At 38.2% G+C, this 18,862-nt stretch overlaps 2 protein-coding genes across 8 annotated transcripts; both read left to right on the top strand.

The window, feature by feature from the left end:
* The first annotated feature begins 291 nt into the window (after positions 1–291).
* LOC132622077 (uncharacterized) lies at positions 292–5,715 on the top strand. Of its 5 annotated transcripts, none has more exons than XM_060336603.1 (3): positions 303–764; positions 3,191–3,288; positions 4,200–5,715. In XM_060336603.1, exon 3 carries the CDS (start codon positions 4,217–4,219, stop codon positions 5,426–5,428), a length of 1,212 nt encoding a protein of 403 aa, XP_060192586.1. In that variant the 5' UTR covers positions 303–764; positions 3,191–3,288; positions 4,200–4,216; the 3' UTR covers positions 5,429–5,715. The 5 variants fall into 5 exon arrangements, with proteins under 5 accessions (XP_060192583.1, XP_060192586.1, XP_060192585.1 ...); XM_060336602.1 differs by having other exon boundaries at positions 305–764; positions 4,106–5,715; XM_060336600.1 differs by lacking the exon at positions 3,191–3,288 and having other exon boundaries at positions 292–764.
* Positions 5,716–6,410: 695 nt separating this feature from the next.
* LOC132621078 (uncharacterized) lies at positions 6,411–18,537 on the top strand. 3 transcript variants are annotated; one of them, XM_060335218.1, is made up of 2 exons: positions 6,411–6,560; positions 17,036–18,537. In XM_060335218.1, exon 2 carries the CDS (start codon positions 17,128–17,130, stop codon positions 18,340–18,342), a length of 1,215 nt encoding a protein of 404 aa, XP_060191201.1. In that variant the 5' UTR covers positions 6,411–6,560; positions 17,036–17,127; the 3' UTR covers positions 18,343–18,537. The 3 variants fall into 3 exon arrangements, with proteins under 3 accessions (XP_060191201.1, XP_060191202.1, XP_060191203.1); XM_060335219.1 differs by lacking the exon at positions 6,411–6,560 and adding an exon at positions 6,622–7,498; XM_060335220.1 differs by lacking the exon at positions 6,411–6,560 and adding an exon at positions 7,649–11,796.
* The last annotated feature ends 325 nt before the right edge of the window (positions 18,538–18,862 follow it).

The raw sequence follows: 18,862 nt of genomic DNA, 5'->3' as shown, positions 1-18,862 counted from the left end.
AAATGTCTTAAATGCAGTTACATTGGACAACACATTTTTACTCAATTAATATTTTCAACTATTTTAATTATTTTACTCAATTTTGATACAATAACTTTATCAATATGTTGTTTAAAATATCCAGAACACTATCCTAATTGGTCTAGAGAAAGTAAAGGTATTTTTTTTTTTTGAAAAAGGTGAATTATTCTCATGGCCAAATGGGTAATAAGTTTCAGCTTAGCAGAAGTTTGTAACTTCTTCCCACAATAGAAAAACTATCTTTGAGGCAGTAAACTACTTTTGCTTATGCTCAAAAGCATATTATTTTTCGAAGTCTCTGATTTCGAACTGACCATAAAAGATGTGGTGTAGTGGATATGACTGCTCCTCTCTTAATAGAAGTCTTAGATTCGAGTTTTGGGTATGAATCAATCCTCGATAGGAAACGATTCCCCCAGATGGGCACTACACGGTGCGAATCTGAATTTAGCCAGACTCTAATGGGGGTACGGGACAGGACACCAGGCCAGAAACAAAAAAAAAAAAAAAAAAGAAGAAAGTCCTAGAAATGAGAAAGTTCTTAATTTGCCATTTATCTAACCTTCGAGGTAAAATAGCAGTTCTTAAAAATCGAAAGGACCTGAATGCAAAATTTGAATATTTAGTTTTTGTTCGTAAAATAGACGTGGAAGAAGTGTTAGCAATTTTTATTTTTCTTTACAAAATCTATGGCTTTGCAGCTCTTGAGGTAGTTTACTCACCTTGTTGGCCACTCTTATTGGGTATGTGATTTTCATTCTTTCTATGTTCATGTATTTTTTCTTTCGTAAAAAAATCAAAACTTGGGAATGTTTCACTGTTTCAAGTTTGTGTACATTGGATTTGATATAAATGGAAGAAACAACAGGAACTATATGCTATTATTTGGTGCTTATCTGTTTCTTGAACATATAAGTCTCATAATATTAATTTTTTCTCAGCAACTCTTTTAATTTACTGTTACTTCATCCTTTTCTTTTCTGTTCCTATTTATTTTTCCTTTTTCTTTCTTTCTTTCTTTCTTTGGGCTTCTGGTAATTCTAAATTGAAATGAAACAAAAAGGAAAATTGTATAGTCTATCTTTTAGTTCATTATTTTTTCTCCTTTTGTCATCCGAAAAAATTGAGAGCCTATTTTTTTTTGGATGACAAGGAACCACAGCCGCTACCCTTTGGGTGCGCACGGGGTAAACTCCTCTCCTGCCTGCAAACCACGCAGGAGAGATAACCGCACTAGGCAGGCCTGATGCGATGAGCTCGGCCAAAAATGAGAGCCTACTTATTCTATAAAGGTTCATAATTTTTAGAAAAAGTTGTATTTTTAATTCACCTTTGGATTCGGATTTGATTCTTTAAAGAGTAAAACATGAACTCTTTGTTAGAATCCTATATTGGTTTAGGATATGGGTTGTTATACGATTTTGGATAATTCTCGAACTCATGAGCTATCTTTTGAAGTTGAACTAGGTCCAGAAGTTGTTTTTCTCAATATGGTATCAAATTAGGCCCACTATGATAACAGTTTAAAATTGAGAGAAGTTATTTGAATCTATTATGTGTTTTTTAATTGTATGGTCCCTGAAGGTCAATATTATAAGTTGGAAAGGTATAATAGATTCAGGTTTAATTCCCAGAATGGTGAACAGAGTTACCTGGTACCTGTTGCTGGTGGGAGGTGTTAGGTCCTGTGGAATTAGTCGAGGAGAGCGCAAGCTGGCCCGGACACCACGGTTATCAAAAAAAAAAGAAAAAAAGATTCTACAGTGCTATCTGAAAAAAAGTATCTTTGTTGTCTTGCCATGGGACACACAGAACAAATGAAAGGTTGTTCGGATGAAATTTTATCGCTGAGAAATGGAACAGACAACATTCTGTGTAAGGCATTTGACCCATTTTTTGGTTCCAAAATATATCAGTCTTATTCATATCAACAGAATGTACCGTACTGGCATTGCGAAATTAGACATTGCAGGAATGGGAACTATTTACAATGGCATTATCTGTAAATTGCATAGAAACAGAAGATGAGCAGCAGTAGGGAAACCTCAGATTGAAAAATGTAGAGTCCATTTGCAACCTTACCAATTGCCAATGGCCTCTTCAGAGAAGGGCCTTGTATAGTACAAGAGCAATTGGTAAAGACAACAGAACATTGTAATTGATTGTGCAATTGATGTACTGAAATGAGGTTGAATTGAAAGGAAGGTACAAGAAAGATATTCTGCAAGACGATGTCTGAAGTCAGCTTTCGGGGACTATTAGAGACTACTTCTACTTTGTAACAATTGGGAGAGTAATAAGATAAGGAAATGGAAGGGAGTAGTTGAGAATAAATGCTTTTAGTTTCCAACAAACTTGGCAAAACATGTCATAAGCCTGATGTTGCATTACTCATTGTTGAGCCCCCATATTATGTCATTCATGTTCTGGATGTCTGGTCCAAGCATGCTAGAGTCTGACATTGATTGAGAGTATGTGTTGTAGTCTCTTTATATGGTCTTGGACAATCATCATCACATGAGTTAGCTTTTTGAGTTGATGTGAGTCCATATCTCTTTTCCTCAACACTTTCCTCTTGGTACTTATTGCAATAAAGTATTCAAACAAGGATAGTTTATGTGGAATTGTAGAATAACTTATTTATATAAAAAGCTAAAAATATTTTAGGATTTGGATTTGCACAACCAAATAATATTTGTGGAATTTAAACGGACCAAAGCATAGGGATGATTTTAATAAAATGAATAGAGGATATGATTTGAATAAGGTGAACAAGAGTTCTGGAGAACGTGTTGCACTATTCAGCCTATTTGGGTACTGGGAAGTAGAGGTAAGGCTCTCAAAAGCCTAGAGGAAGGGCAAAACAAGAATGAGAGATTTCGATAGAAATTTCTTGAAGTCTTAGAAAAGAATCCATGGCTACACTCGTTTTTTTTTTTTCCGACTTCTAAGTTCCTCTCTGTCTCCCTTTGCCAAATAGAGACTTCAAGAAGCTTATATTTATATCTTTACAAATAGTTGACCTTTTTTTTTTCTTAAAAAAAAAAGCCACGCTGCTTTTTAAAAAAAACGACACCAATATTCTAAGAGAAGATGTTTCCTAAAGAAATTAAAGAGTCTGTAGACCGATTTCTAACCACTCCAACCTTATCTTCCACTGTTTCCGTAGCTAGCTGGCAGTAGAAAAATTCAGTTTTTCTCTGGGTAGACCAGCAATGGTCTGAAGTATCGGCTGACATGCAGCACTTTGATTAAGACCAACCAGAGGTAATTCCTATCTGTGTTCAATTTCATCTTGCTGGAATGCCTTGTCATACTGTTTTGAACTTTGTTTGGAATTGGCACTGGATTTCTTATCCTTTGTCATCTGTTGTTCAAGTTGGATTTAATAATTGAAGTTTGAGAAACTTGTTTAAGATGGAGATTGAAAGTCAAAAAGACCCAAATTAGACTGAGCTACTGATTTCAGCTGCAAACAGAACTCACGCTTCGGGAAGTGGTAACTTGTTACCAGTAGGCAGGTTGGGGTAGGAAATAATCTGTGGTTGCCAAACCGAAGAGCTAGTTGTGGCTAATAATAATCAGATTTACCTAGAAGAAGATTTCTTCTCCATTTAGATTTTTTTTTTTTAAATTTCAAACAAACACAAGAAGATTCTTTTCCATTTCCTTTCCCTTACCTCAATTTTCTTGAAACAGGGATCTCCATTAATTTCTGATATTCAAACCCTCATTCTTTTTGATCTCTCTCTCTCTCTCTCCCCTTCTTCTTCTTTAAAGTAAAATATGTTATCTATTTTCCTCTGTCACTAGTCGAGTCTCAGTACACAGTCCTTTTTATATATTAAAAGGCATGTAATATTTTCTTTAACTCAAATTGTCAGCATTTTGGACTGCTAGTGTCTGGTCTATTGTCATAATGGTCCTTTTAATATGTCTGTAGAGACTAAGGAGTTTATCTGACAATATGACAGATTTTTGGTGAATATTGACTTTTCCTGAACTTGGCAGATATATATAATTACCATTGTTGTATTTCATTGTCCTATTCTTTCTGTAACAAACAGTCGTTTTTGGCAAACAGGCTGTTTGAGTTCTGAGTTCTTGTTTTGCATTGGCTGGCTTATAAGTTTTGGCCCTTGAGGCACGATCTTGACATCGACACATCTCCTTCACAGGGCTCCCTTATTTTAAAATGCTTCGATCTCTCTATAAATGCCAAAGAAACTTGTGTACAAAGATCAGGAAAACCAGCTTTTTGGTGCAGTTTGTGTCAACTAGCTGTGGCAGCAATACCCCAGCTGATGAGAGCAAGTCACTCATTAATTTGTGTCACAGGAAGTCACATGGTTTATCAAAAGAAGCCATCATTAGTGAAGCAAAAGTACTCCAATTAGAAACTGATACATGTTCAAAAGTTTCAGCTGTGATTGAGTTCTTCCAAAACCATGGGTTTTCTGCAACCCAAGTGAAGAAAATAATTAGACAACGCCCTCATTTGTTAGCATCTAGGGTGAACAAAACCCTAAAGCCCAAGTTGAATTTCTTGCAATCAATTGGCTTTTCTGAAGATGAATGCAGTAAGATTATAAGTTGTCAACCCTGCATACTTTCCAGAAGCATAAGGAACCATCTGGCTCCGTCTTTTGATTTCCTGAAGACTTTCATGGGTAGTAAAGTGCGAGCACTTGTCGCCATCAAACAATTTCCTCAAATCCTTGATTGTAATGTCTCTCGTTGGAAGCAGACTAAACAGATATTGGGCCAAATTGGTATTCCTGATTCTCAAGTGTCAGAGTTTATTCAAAAATCTCCTGTTATCTTGACTACAAATCCCCAAAAGACGAGTGAGGTTGGCTTGAGGCTGAAGGAAATGGGGTTTGATGTTACTTCTCCAGCATTTAGGACAGCTATTTGCAGAATGTCTAGAGTTGGTCATTCCAAAATGGAAAGGAAATTTGAAACATATAGAAGTTTGGGCTTTTCAGATGGCGAGATCCTTAATATATTCAGACTGCAGCCAATGTGTTTGTTTTATAGCGAGGAGCATGTCAGGGCAATTGTGGCATTCTATGTTGATAGACTCCATTTGAGCCCGTCACACTTGTCACAAAGGCCGGTCTTTCTATTGCGTAGCCTGGAGAGGAGGGTTATTCCGAGGTGTTCTGTCATGCAAGTTTTGTGGTCGAGAGGCATTATCTCGAAAATGGGCAAACTATCTTCAATTCTAATGATTAGTGAAAAGGACTTCTTAGAGAAGTATGTTACTAAATATGAAGCAGAAGTTCCTGAGCTGCTAGCTGCCTACCGTGGCGAACTTATGTTCGAAGAGTACAGTTTTCATTTGCGTGAAGTTCGTCAGATTTCAATGTCGAAGGGATCATCTCCAGAAAGTAAAGCAGCTTAGTATTTGCACCATATGCTGTCCCGTATCTCTTCAGTTTTCTTGTTTTTTAGCATCATTTGCTGTTTCGAAATGGATTGCTATTCCTGCTTCCTTGTTTGCCATTTGCTGTCATAGTCTCGGCTTTCTTGTTTTAGCTCATTATAATGTGTTCATAGAGGTACTAGGATCCTTTATTGGTAATCTTACGAGGGAAATAATTCGAACTATTTTTTTTTTCCCCCAATGGTACTCAAATCTTGATTCTTGACATATGCAGAAATGGTAGATTTCAAAAGCATTACCTAAAATTACTAGTACTAGTAAATAGTCAAATATTGAGCCTCCTGTTGAAGTACTCTTTAAATATTGGCCCTCAACATTGCAAGAGTACAACTCTTTGGCCATTTTCAACATTACAAGAGTGTCTTTGATTTTCTTCTGCCTACTGAAATGCTTGTCTTTGTAGTTGATGAATTTCTACAACTGGATTAAAATGTATATACCATTTAATCTACTTAAATATTGTTAAAACCAAAGTAATAATATTGGTAATTGCATAACTACTCATTTTTTACGTGTTGATTTAAATGTACTAAAATACATCATTCAATATAAATTAAAATTTCATTCCAGAAGAATGAAAAGTGACGATAGAAATAAACAACGAAAGTCAAGAAGAAAACTCTAATTATATTTTAGAGAAATGCATATTAGATTGATGATGAATAGTTCAATAAATAAAAGAAATTAGTAAAAAATATTTTTATCTTGAAAAAATTAATTTTCTGCTTACTTAAAATTTGCAACTTCTTTCTACAATAATAAAAAAAAAAAACTAATTTTATTGCTCAAAAGAAATTTATTATTTGCTATTAAGGCAAAAGTCTTGGATTCAAGTTCTAAAAATGAAAATGGTTCTTAATTTGCCATCTATCTAAACTTCGAGGCAAAACAGCAGTTCTAAAAATTTGAAAGGACCTGAATGCAAAATTTGAATATTTAATTTTCGTTCGTAAAATAGGCATGGAGGAAGTGTGAGTTTCATGTTTTTTGTATACAAATGTATGACTTTAAATCGATAGTTGCAGCACTTGCCATTCGTGTGTTTTTGAGGTTATGGTAGTTTACTCATTTGTTTGCCATTCTCACTTGGGTATGTCATTTTCACTCTTTCTATGTTGATGTATTTTTTCTTTTGTCAAAAATCAAAACTTAAGACTTTTTCAAGATTGTGTACATTGGGATTTATATAATGGAAGAAACAACAGGAACTATATATGCTACAATTTGGTGTTTATCTGGTTCTTGAACATAACTCTCATAATTTAACAGTTCTTTTTTTTTTTTTACCATTTTATCCAAATTCATTTTTCTCAGCAACCCTTTTACTGTTCTTCGTCATTCTCTTTTCTGTTTCTATTTGTTCTTCCTTTTTGTTTATGTGTGCTTCTGGTAATTCTAAAGTGAAAAAATAAAATAAAGAGGGAAATTGTTTGGCCTATCTTATGCTTCTGGTAGCTCATTATTTTTTCTCCTTTTGTCACCCAAAAGAAAAAAGGAAAGAATGGAAAATGAGAGCCTGCTTATTGTATAAGCTTATATAACTTTTTGAAAAAGTTGTATTTTTTATTCACCTTCAGGGGTTAAGATTGATTATTTAAAGAGTAAATAGTTGAGGATATGTATAATTTTCTGAGATATCTTTTGGAGTTGAGCTAGGTCCTAGGTTTGTTTTCCTCAATATGGTATTTGAGCTAGGTTTGTTTTCCTCAATATGGTATTCGAGCCAGAGACAATATGATTATAGACTAATATGGGAGAAATTGGCAAAGAAATCAAGTAGAATCCCTTATTTTAGAAGGAAAGGAGAGAGAGAATTTATTTCTGATTACCCGCAAGGGTGGATCAATTGGTTGAGCATGAGACTTTCATAATGGAGGTCTCAGTTTCGAAACTCCCTGCCTACGACAGTAGTGGATTTGCCTTCTTGGTCGAGCTCGTCGCACCAGGCTTGCCTAGTGCGGGTTACCTCTCCCGTGTGGTTTGCGGGCTATTGCACAGGAGCGGGGTTTACCTGTGCGCACCCAAAAGGTAGTGGCTGCGGGTTCTCTTGTCATTAAAAAAAAAAAAAATTCATTTCAGATTGGAAAAATGAAATATCCATACAGGCTGTCCACTATTTATATTTGTAAAATACACTGAAACAAAATGACCAGAAAATGATGGAGTTAAATGGCTCTAGAATGCAACATTGTCTCTCTCATAAATGTAGTCTATCTCAATGTGTTTCGCTCACACATGGCATACTAGGTTCTTAGCTATGTCTATGGCTAACTGACTGTCATAGTAAATAGGGACATGATTAGTGATTGAACAATCCAAATTATGAAGAATTCTACCAACCAAGCCACTTTTGCCATAAGCCCATAACTTTGCGCAAGGCTGTGTACTCTGCTCCTGCAGAGAAACGGTAGGTATTTCTTGGACTTCCAAGAAACAGGAGATCAACTAAAAGTAATATCAAAATCAGTAACTGATTTTTTTTTTTGATCTAGTAAATGTATTTCATTTCATAAACAGGCCATAAATCGCCGTATACAAAAAGTCCGCGCTAAGCCAGTGCAATAAAACCTAACTACAGATCGTGCAGATCCCGTATTATATCTGATCTTATTGAAATTTGACAAGAAGCCCAATCTGAACAACAAAGCAGCTAGCAAATATCTCAGTACATGTATAGCATTTAACATATGAGGATCCCTTGGATCCTTGAGAAATTGACTTAAGTATTGGACTGCGAAGGTGAGTATGCTGTTAAAAGTTCAATTTACCAACAAGCCTTCTGTATATAAAAGGATCATGAATGCAGTCACCTTCAGTTGGGGATAACTTGACTGAGAAACTCAAGGGAGTAAGCACACTAGTCAAGGAACCACAATTACATTCATGTAGAAGATCCTAAGTATACTTTAGTTGATTGGCAAGGTAACCCAGTATGATGCACCTCAAGCTCTAGAAAATAGTGCGGCATTTCAAGATATTTAATCTGGAACTGGTCATCCAAGAAAGACTTAAGAGCAAACATTTCAGGAATATTGGTATCATTCAACTAACAAAATATCATCTACATAGACTGTTAGAAAAACAATAGAATTTCCATAACACTTGGTAAATTAAGTAGTCATTATTGCACATAACCCCTGGACAATAAGGACTCAAAGTTTGGAAAATCATCGCCTAGAGCCCTGCTTCAACACTCAAAGAAACTTTTTAAGCTTACATCAAAGGAGTTGAAGAAGAAGGGAAATAAGTAGAAACAGTCAAACCGGGAGGTATATGCATGTAGACTTCATGGAAGTCACTATGAAGAAAAACATTATTTACATCTAGTTGATAGATTGTCCAACCCTTCTTGCTGGCAATAGTGAGAAGGCATTTGATGGTAGTGTTTTAATGACTGGTGAGGAAGTTTTAGTACAGTCTACACCTTCCTTTTGATAATCTCCATTATAACAAGCCTAGCCTTATAACTGTGTTGCCTTCTGAAAAAACTAGCCTTGTATCTTCATTATGACATTTGATTTATCTCGTTTACCCATTTACAAGGAATTATCTTCTGATCTTGAGGAAGAAGAACAATGTCACTAGTATGATTTGCATAAAGAGCTTGAATTCCTATGGCATAGCCTTTTGCCAAGCTGGATTAGAAGCAACTTGTTGGTAAAACTGAGGTTCTTGCATGTGAAGTTCAATAAAAGTAACCTTAGAAGTAATAGCAATGTGCGAACTTATATAGTCTTGAAAGTACGGAAGAGGATTGAAAGATTTAGCAGATCTTCTGAGAGCTACAAATGGTACATATTGTTGAACATTAGATCCATTTATTTACACGGTATCAGAGCAGGATCCATCCCAATTATTGTTTCCCGATAGTGGGCCCATTATTAAAAATTGCTTACTCACTAGATGTCCATCCCGGGGCGTGAGGTGGGGTGTTAAAATATCCCACATCGGTGGTTTAAGGGATGGGTGGACTCCTTATATGGACTTGGGCAATCCTCCCTCACAACCTAGCTTTCGGGTTGAGTTAGGCCCAAGATCCATTTCTTTACAATAGGCAACAGGGGAAGAAATAGGCAAAGTATCTGAAGCTGGACTAGAAGGAGAAGGGGTAGAAGATGACGGAGTAGCAGGAGGAGGCTGGGATTCAACACAAGGTGAAGTTGAAGCAGGAGAAGAAATAGGAAGTTGAGAGGAAGAGAAGCGATAAGGAAAGACTTGTTCATGAAAGGTAATATCCCTGGAGTAGAAGATGGAGTGAGAGAAAGATTTAGGAGTCTGCATCCCTTTTTAACTGAAAGATGCCCCCAAAATACACAAGCAACTGCCCTTGGCTAAAACTTTTTCCTACCATATTTAGGTAGAGTTGCAAATTAGAGACAACCAAAGAACTTAAATGATCATAAGATGGAGGAGAATCATTGAGTTTGTCAAAAGACGATAAATTTTGTAATACTGAGGAAGGAAATCTATTGATGAGATAGGTGGCAGTGAATACGTAATCCCCCATCACTTTATATGAAGCCTAGATTGATATAAAATGAATTTTCATTCTAAAAAAAATGTATAAAAAGGGATTTATTGGTTTCAAGTAGATGCTGGTGCTTTCTCTCTACCACTCCCTTTTATTGACGAGTATGAGGAACTACAGTTTGATATAAAATGCCAGATTTAAAGAAGAAAGCGGAGGCTTCAGATCTACTGCCTAACTCATATGCATTGTCAGATCTGATGATTTTGATAGAGGCTTGAAAAGGGTTCTCTACCATGAAAACAAAAGCTTTTTTTTTTTTTTTTTTTGAAACTGGTAACTGTAAGAAAACAAAAGTTTTAATGATGGATAATGAATTGTTTTAGTAAGAAAGAAGGTGTGTCCATGTCACTCTTGTATAATCATCTATAATGGTGAGAAAATATCTGACTCATTGTGTGTTTTAAGATTGTATGGTCCCCAAAGGTCAATATGTATAAGTTGGAAAGGTATTGTAGATTTTGTAGTGCTATCTGAAAAAAGCATCTTTGTTGTCTTGCTACGGGGCACACAGAACAAATGAAAGGTTGTTTGGATGAAATTTTATCTCTGAGAAAAGGAACATACAGCATTTTGTATAAGGCATGTGACACCCTTTTTGGTGCCAAAAAGTATCAGTCTTATGCTTAGTAAAAGAATTTACAGTATTGGCATTGCAAAAATAGACATTGCAGGAGTGGAAACTATTCACAACGGCATTATCTGTAAATTGCATAGATACAGAAGAATGAGCAACAGTAGCAGAAACCTCGGATTCACAAATGCAGAGTCCATTTGCAACTTTATCAATTGCCAATGGCCTCTTAGAGAAAGGGCCTTGTATAGTACAAGAGCAATTGGTAAAGACAATAGAACATCGTAATTGATTGAGCAATTGATGTACTGAAATGAGGTTGAATTGAAAGGAAGGTACAAGAAATACATTCTGTAAGACGATGTCTGAAGTCAGCTTTAGGGAACTAGTAGAGACTACTTCTACCTTGTAACCATTGGGAGAGTAATAAGATAAGGAAATGGAAGGGAGTAGTTGAGAATAAACGCTTTTAGTTTCCAAGAAACTTGGCAAAACATGTTATAAGCCTGATGTTGCATTACTCATTGTTGACCCCCCATATTATGGCATTCATGTTCCAGATGTCCAGTCCAAGCATGCTAGACTCCCACATTGATTGGGAGTATGTGTTGTAGTCTCTTTATATGGTCTTGGACAATATCATCGCATGAGTTAACCTTTTGGGTTGATGTAAGTCCATATCCTTTTTCCTCAAACACTTTCCTCTTGCTACTTATTGCAATAAAGTATTCAAACAAGGATAGGTTATGTGGAATTGTAGAATAAATTATTTATGCAGAAAGCCAAAAATATTTTAGGATTTGGATCTGCACAACCAAATAATATTTGTGGAATTTAAATGGACCAAAGCATAGGGATGATTTTAATAAAATGAATAGGATATGATTTGAAGAAGGTGAACAAGAGGTCTGTAAACGTGTTGCACTATTCAGCCTATTTGGGAACTGGGAAGTAGCTGTAAGGCTCTCAAAAACATAGAGGAAGGGTAAAACGAGAATGTTCGGAGACCAATATTCTAAGGAAAGATGTTTCCTAAAGAAACATATATATACTTCCTCACAGTTGCCTAAAGAGTCTGTAAAACAATTTCTAACCACTCCAACCTTATCTTCCACTGTTTCAATAGCTAGCTGGCAGTAGAAGAATTCACTTTTTCTCTCGGTAGACCCGCAATGGTCTGAAGTTTCCACTGACATGCAGCACTTTGATTAAAACCAACCAGAGGTAATTCATATCTGTGTTCAATTTCATCTTTGCTAGAATGCCTTGTCATACTGTTTTGAACTTTGTTCAGAATTGACACTGGATTTCTTATCCTTTGTCATCTGTTGTTCAAGTTGGGTTTAATAATTTAAGTTTGAGAAACTTGTTTAAGATGGAGATTGAAAGTCAAGAAAACTAAATTGGACTGAGCTATTGAGTTTATTGCAAACAGAACTCACACTTTGGGAAGAGGTAACTGGTTACCAGTAGGTAGGTTGGGGTAGGAAAAGATCTTTGGTTGCCAAACCGAAGAGCTAGTCGTGGCTAATAATAATCAGATTACCTAGTAGAAGATTTCTTCTCCATTTAGATTTTTTTTTTAATTTCAAACAAACACAAACAAGAAGATTCTTTTCCATTTCCTTTCTGTTACCTTTCTCTTTTCTCTTTCTCTCTCCTAGGGTTTGTGACAGCCCTATACCCACCCCTATTCTTCTCCTATCTTCCTTTTCTTCTTTTCTCTTCTCTCGTCTCCTTCTATCTGGTCCGACAGATTCAAGCTTCCCGCCGTGAACAGTATTTCAGGCGTGAACAGTGATTCCGGCGTCAGCAAGTTCTGTCTAACTGGAGTTGGTACCTCCGGTTTTTTAATTTTTTTTTTTAATTCTCTGTATTTTATCCTTGCTGCTAATTTGCATTCTTACATTACTTATTTCGTTCTTGTCGTAGTAGTTACACTTTCATCTAGATTAGTACTAACTTCTATTTTAGTATTGATTACTGCCTGGTCGAGTAGTTTATATTTGCTTTACTGGCTTTGGTAGACGATGGTGGACTAGGGTCATGTTCTCGGATAGGGGTGAGGGTTAGAGGGGGTAGGTGGGTTAAGAGAGTCTCTAGTCTACGAATAGGGTCTTGGAATATTGGGACTCTAACGGGGAAGTCCATCGAACTAGTTAAGATTCTTAAGAAGAGGAAGATTAATATAGCTTGTGTCCAGGAGACTAAATGGGTAGGATCCAGGGCTCAAGATGTGGATGGGTATAAGTTATGGTTCTCAGGTAGGTCGAGGGATAGGAATGGGGTAGGCATTTTATTAGATAATGACTTACGAGAACAGGTGGTAGGGGTTAAGAGAGTCAGCGATAGGTTGATGACGATTAAGCTGGTTGTTGGAGGGTTTATTTTGCACATTATTAGTGCTTACGCGCCGCAAGCGGGCTTGGGCGAGGAGGAGAAAAGACGTTTTTGGGAGGATTTGGACGCGATGATGGGAAGTATACCGTCCACTGAGAAGCTATTCATCGAAGGAGATTTCAATGGGCACATTGGGTCAATTTCAGAGGGATATGACGATGTGCATGGAGGTTGTGGTTTCAGGGACAGGAACGGAGGAGGAGTTGCACTGTTGGATTTTGCAAAAGCCTTTGGGCTGATGGTGGCCAATTCGAGTTTCCCGAAAAAGGAGGAGCACTTGGTAACCTTTCGTAGTTCGGTGGCTAAGACGCAGATAGACTTTTTACTCCTTAGGAAGGACGATAAAGGTCTTTGTAAAGACTGCAAGGTGATCCCGAGTGAGAATCTAACGACCCAGCATAAGCTCTTGGTGATGGATTTAGAAATCAGGATGAGGAAGAGAAAGAGGGTCGTGGACGACAGGCCTAGGATCAAATGGGGGAGTTTGACCATGACGGGTGCCCTGGAGATGGGGGAGAAGTTGAGATCTATGAGAGCCTGGGAGAGTAGTGGGGAGGCGACCAATATGTGGGATAGGACGGCCAGTTGCATTAGGGAAGTAGCTAGAGAGGTGCTGGGGTTCTCGAAGGGTAGCCGTGGTCGGCACCGAGGGGACTGGTGGTGGAATGGAGGAGTTCAAGAGAAGGTGGAAGCAAAAAAGGTGGCGTATGCGAAGTTGGTAGACAGCAAGGATGACGAAGAGAGGCAAACGAATAGGGAATTGTACAAGATGGCGAGGAAGGAGGCAAAGCTAGCGGTTACGGCGGCAAAGACAGCAGCTTTTGAACGCCTGTATGCAGAACTAGAGGACAAAGGCGGGGATAAGAAGTTGTACAGACTAGCCAAGGTGAGGGAGAGGAAAGCGCGTGACTTGGATCAGGTGAAGTGCATCAAGGACGAGGATGGTAGGGTACTAGTGGAGGACGCTCTCATTAGACGGAGATGGCAGTCGTACTTCCACAAACTCTTGAACGATGGAGGGGACAGAGATATTGTGTTGGGAGATTTGGAGTACTTCGAGAGGTGTCGTGATTTTGGATATTGTAGGAATATAAAGGTTGAAGAAGTTAAGGGTGCTGTTCGTAAGATGAGTAAGGGAAGAGTGACCGGGCCCGATGAGATTCCGGGGGAATTTTGGAAGACTGCAGGCAGGGCAGGTTTAGAATGGTTGACTCGACTCTTTAATGTCATCTTTAAGACGACTAAGATGCCCGAAGAATGGCGATGCAGTACAATGATTCCATTGTACAAGAACAAGGGCGACATTCAAAGTTGCAACAACTACAGAGGGATCAAGCTGATAAGCCACACTATGAAAGTGTGGGAAAGGGTGGTGGAGATGAGGGTGAGGAGAGGCGTGTCTATCTCAGAGAACTAGTTCGGATTCATGCCGGGGCGCTCGACTATAGAAGCTATTCATCTTGTACGGAGACTGGTGGAGCAATACAGGGAGAGGAAGAGGGACTTGCACATGGTATTCATCGACCTAGAAAAAGCATACGACAAAGTGCCGAGAGAGGTTCTATGGAGATGCTTGGAGGCTAGAGGTGTACTTGTGGCGTACATTAGGGTGATCAAGGACATGTATGATGGGGACAAGACCAGGGTAAGGACTTTGGGAGGAGACTCAGAGCACTTCCCAGTGGTGATGGGGCTGCATCAGGGATCAGCTCTTAGCCCATTTTTATTCTCCTTGGTGATCGATGGATTGACGCGGCAAATTCAAGGTGAGGTGCCATGGTGTATGTTATTTGCAGATGACATAGTCCTGATTGACGAGTCTCGCAGCGGGGTTAACGCTAAGCTGGAGGTTTGGAGACAAACTCTGGAGTCTAAAGGGTTCAAGTTGAGTAGGACCAAGACAGAGTACTTGGAGTGCAAGTTCAGTGATATAGTACATGAGGCTGACGTGGAAGTGAAGCTTGGCACCCAGGTCATACAGAAGAAAGATAGTTTCAAGTATCTTGGGTCTATTATACAAGGAAATGGGGAGATTGATGATGACGTCACACATCGTATTGGTGCAGGATGAATGAAATGGAGGCTTGCCTCCGGAGTGTTGTGTGACAAGAAGGTGCCACCGAAACTTAAAGGCAAGTTCTACAAAGTGGTGGTTAAACCAGCTATGTTGTATGGGGTGGAGTGTTGGCCAGTCAAGAAATCTCATGTTCAGAAGATGAAAGTGGCGGAAATGAGAATGCTGCGATGGATGTGTGGGCACACTAGGAGTGATAGGATTAGGAATGAAGTCATCCGAGACAAGGTTGGAATAGCCTCAGTGGAAGACAAGATGCGGGAAGCGAGGCTGAGATGGTTTGGGCATGTGATGCGGAGAGATGAAAATGCCCCAGTGCGGAGGTGTGAGAGGTTGGCCAGTGACGGCTTGAGAAGAGGTAGAGGTAGGCCGAAGAAGTATTGGGGGGAAGTGATTAGACAGGACATGGCGCATTTCCTGCTTACGGAGGACATGACCTTAGATAGGAGGGTATGGAGGACTCATATTAGGGTAGAAGGATAGTAGGTAGTCGCGTTTATCCTCCCTTGAGAGTAGTTATGTTGTTGTATAGTTTCTTGTCTCTTGATTTCTGCGAGTTTCTGCGAGTATCTGTTGGTTTATAATGGCTTATTTACCTTTATTGTTTTCATTTTCATAGTTATTTATAGCAGTTAATTCTCCTTTTACCACGACTTTCTTGCTTTGTTATTCCTTGCTTTCATATTGTTTTCGATACGCTTGATCATATCTAACCTTTTGTCTTGTCTTGTCTTTCTTTCTCTCCTCTCTTGAGCCGAGGGTCTTTCGGAAACAGCCGCCCTACCTTTCAAGGTGGGGGTTAGGTCTGCGTACACTCTACCCTCCCCAGACCCCACATAGTAGGATTATACTGGGCTTGTTGTTGTTGTTGTTGTTGTTCCTTTCTGTTACCTCAATTTTCTTGAAACGTGGATCTCCATTAATTTCTGATATTCAAACCCTCATTCTTTTTTATCTCCCTCTCTCTCTCTTCTTCTTCTTCTTCTTCTTTAAGGTAAAATATGTCACTATCTATTTTCCTCTGTCATTAGTCGCGTCTCAGTACTCATAGTCCTCTTCCTCTTGCTCTCTTGGTCCGGCAAGGAGTGTCCAACAGGGTATCAACCACACAGATCTCTTGCTTTACTCTTTCGTATGACTGCCTCATCCTCAATTCACCTTTCCCATTGGTTTTAATATCATTATTTTTTCTGGTCTTACTTGTGACTCGTTGCTCTCTCATCTCACTTTCTCATGGTTACCAACAGAGACTGTAAAACTATTTCTGATCTCTCAAGCATTATCTTCCACCTTTTCCTTAGCTCGCCAGCGATAGAGGAATTCAATCTCTCTTGGTAGCCCAGCAATAGTCTGAAGTATCTGACTAACTGCAGCAATTTGATCAAAACCAAACAGAGGAAACTCATCTTTTGACTTCATTCTTAATTTACTGGTCTGTCTTGTCATACCGTTCAGACTTCTGTTTGGGATTGAGGGATTGGCATTTGGCTCTAGATTATTTAATTTTTTTAGTCTTTCGTATAAGTTGGATATGATAACTACAGTTTGAGAAACTGGTTACACATGGAAACTGAAATTCAGAAAACCCAAATGCTGGACTGAGTTATTTTTGTTTGGTAGCACATCAAACACAAACACACTTCTGGAAATTATATTGATGTGTTTGAAGAAAATGTTCTTACGATCTTACGATTTTTCGCTTTTTTCGTTTCATACACATGCTATTATGCATCTTGTTATTCACATTTATATATTGAAAGGCCTGTAATATTTTCTTTAACTCAAATTGTCAGCATTTTGGACTGCTAGTGTCTGGTCTATTGTCATAATGATCCTTCTAGTCTGTTGAGACTAAGGAGTTTATCTGACAATATGACAAATTTTTGGTGAATACTGACTTTTCCTGAACTTGGCGGATTTATATAGTTACCACTGTTGTATTTCATTGTCCTATTCTTTCTATAACAAACAGTCGTTTTTGGCAAACAGGCAGTTTGTTTTTGGCTGGCTTATAAGTTTTGGCCCTTGAGGCACGATCTTGGCATCGACACATCTCCTTCATAGGGCTCCCTTCTATTAAAATGCTTCAATCTCTCCATAAATGCCAAAGAAACTTGTGTACAAAGATTAGGAAAACCAGCTTTTTGGTGCAGTTTGTGTCAACTAGCTGTGGCAGCAATACCCCAACTGATGAGAGCAAGTCACTCATGAATTTGTGTCACATGAGGTCACGTGGTTTATCAAAAGAAGCCATCATTAGTGAAGCAAAAGTAATCCAATTAGAAACTGATACATGTTCAAAAGTTTCAGCTGTGATTGAGTTCTTCCAAAACCATGGGTTTTCTGCAACCCAAGTGAAGAAAATAATTGGACTACGCCCTCGTTTTTTAGCATCGAGGGTGAACAAAACCATAAAGCCCAAGTTGAATTTCTTGCAATCAGTTGGATTTTCTGAAGATGAATGCAGTAAGATTATAAGTGCTAAACCCTGCATACTTGATAGAAGCATAAGGAACCATCTGGCTCCATCTTTTGATTTCCTGAAGACTTTCATGGGTAGTAAAATGCGAGCACTTGTTGCCATCAAACATTATCCACAAATCCTTGATTGTAAGGTCTCTCATTGTTGGAAGCAGACTGTACAGATATTGGGCCAAATTGGTATTCCTGATTCTCAAGTGTCAGAGTTTATTCAAAAATCTCCTGTTATCTTGACTACAAATCCCCAAAAGATGAGTGAGGTTGGCTTGAGGCTGAAGGAAATGGGGTTTGATGTTACTTCTCCAGCATTTAGGACAGCTATTGCCTCAATGTCTAGAGTTGCTCATCCCAAAATGGAAAGGAAATTTGAAACATACAGAAGTTTGGGCTTTTCAGATGACGAGATCCTTAATATATTCAGATCGCAGCCAAATTGCATGTTTTATACCGAGGAGAATATCAGGGCAATTGTGGCATTCTATGTAGATAGACACCATTTTAGCCTATCACTCTTGTCAAAAAGACCGAATTTTCTTTTGTGTAGCCTGAAGAGGAGGCTTATTCCTAGGTGTTCTGTCATGCAAGTTTTATGGTCAAGAGGCACTGTTTCAGAATTTGGCAAGCTATACCCAAAACTAATGATGAGTGAAAAGGACTTCTTAGAGAAGTATGTTACTAAATATGAAACAGAAGTTCCTGAACTGCAAGCTGCCTACAGTGGCGAACTTATGTTCGAGGAGTACAGTTTTCATTTGCGTGAAATTCGTCAGATGTCAATGTCAAAGGGATCATCTTCAAAAACTAAAGCAGCTTAGTGTTTGCACCATATGCTGTCCCATATCTCTTCGGTTTTCTTGTTTTATCATCATGTTCTGTCACATTCTCGGTTTTGAAATGTATTGCATTTTTGCTTCCTTTTTTTCTATTTGCTGTCACATTCTTGGTTTTCTTGTTTTAGCTCCTTATAATGTGTTTATAAAGATACCAGGATCCAGTATTGGTAAGCTTAATGGTTTTTCTACAACTGCATGTGTTTTTCTTTGGACGACAAACATAAAAATTTCATGGCAAAACCTTGCAAGAGCTATACCAGCATATAAAGAGTAGAAAAGCAGTTAGTCGTGAGTAAATAGCAGTTTTGACATTCAAATAGAATATGGTATCTAATTCGCTGATGGATGTGAAAAGGAAAAGTTTTCTGAAGGAAGCTAAAAGGTGTGTGATTAACTGCTAACCCTGTGACGAAGATATATATGAAGAGAGCGAGACATGAAAATGGAAAAATAATGATAGGTATATAATATGCTTTAAAACAATGAGATAAGGGTCAAAATG

The sequence above is a fragment of the Lycium barbarum genome, chromosome 12 (assembly GCF_019175385.1).
Source record: "Lycium barbarum isolate Lr01 chromosome 12, ASM1917538v2, whole genome shotgun sequence".
NCBI lineage: Eukaryota > Viridiplantae > Streptophyta > Magnoliopsida > Solanales > Solanaceae > Lycium > Lycium barbarum.
This window is presented reverse-complemented; position numbering and strand designations above follow the sequence as displayed.

Excerpts from the sequence above, each read along its gene's own strand:
- LOC132622077 (XM_060336600.1), top strand. The coding sequence starts at position 551 with ATGAGAAAGTTCTTAATTTGCCATTTATCTAACCTTCGAGGTAAAATA. Across the intron at positions 765-4,199 it reads TTGTTGGCCACTCTTATTGG|GGCTCCCTTATTTTAAAATG; the intron begins GTATGTGATTTT and ends TCTCCTTCACAG.
- LOC132621078 (XM_060335218.1), top strand. The coding sequence starts at position 17,128 with ATGCTTCAATCTCTCCATAAATGCCAAAGAAACTTGTGTACAAAGATT.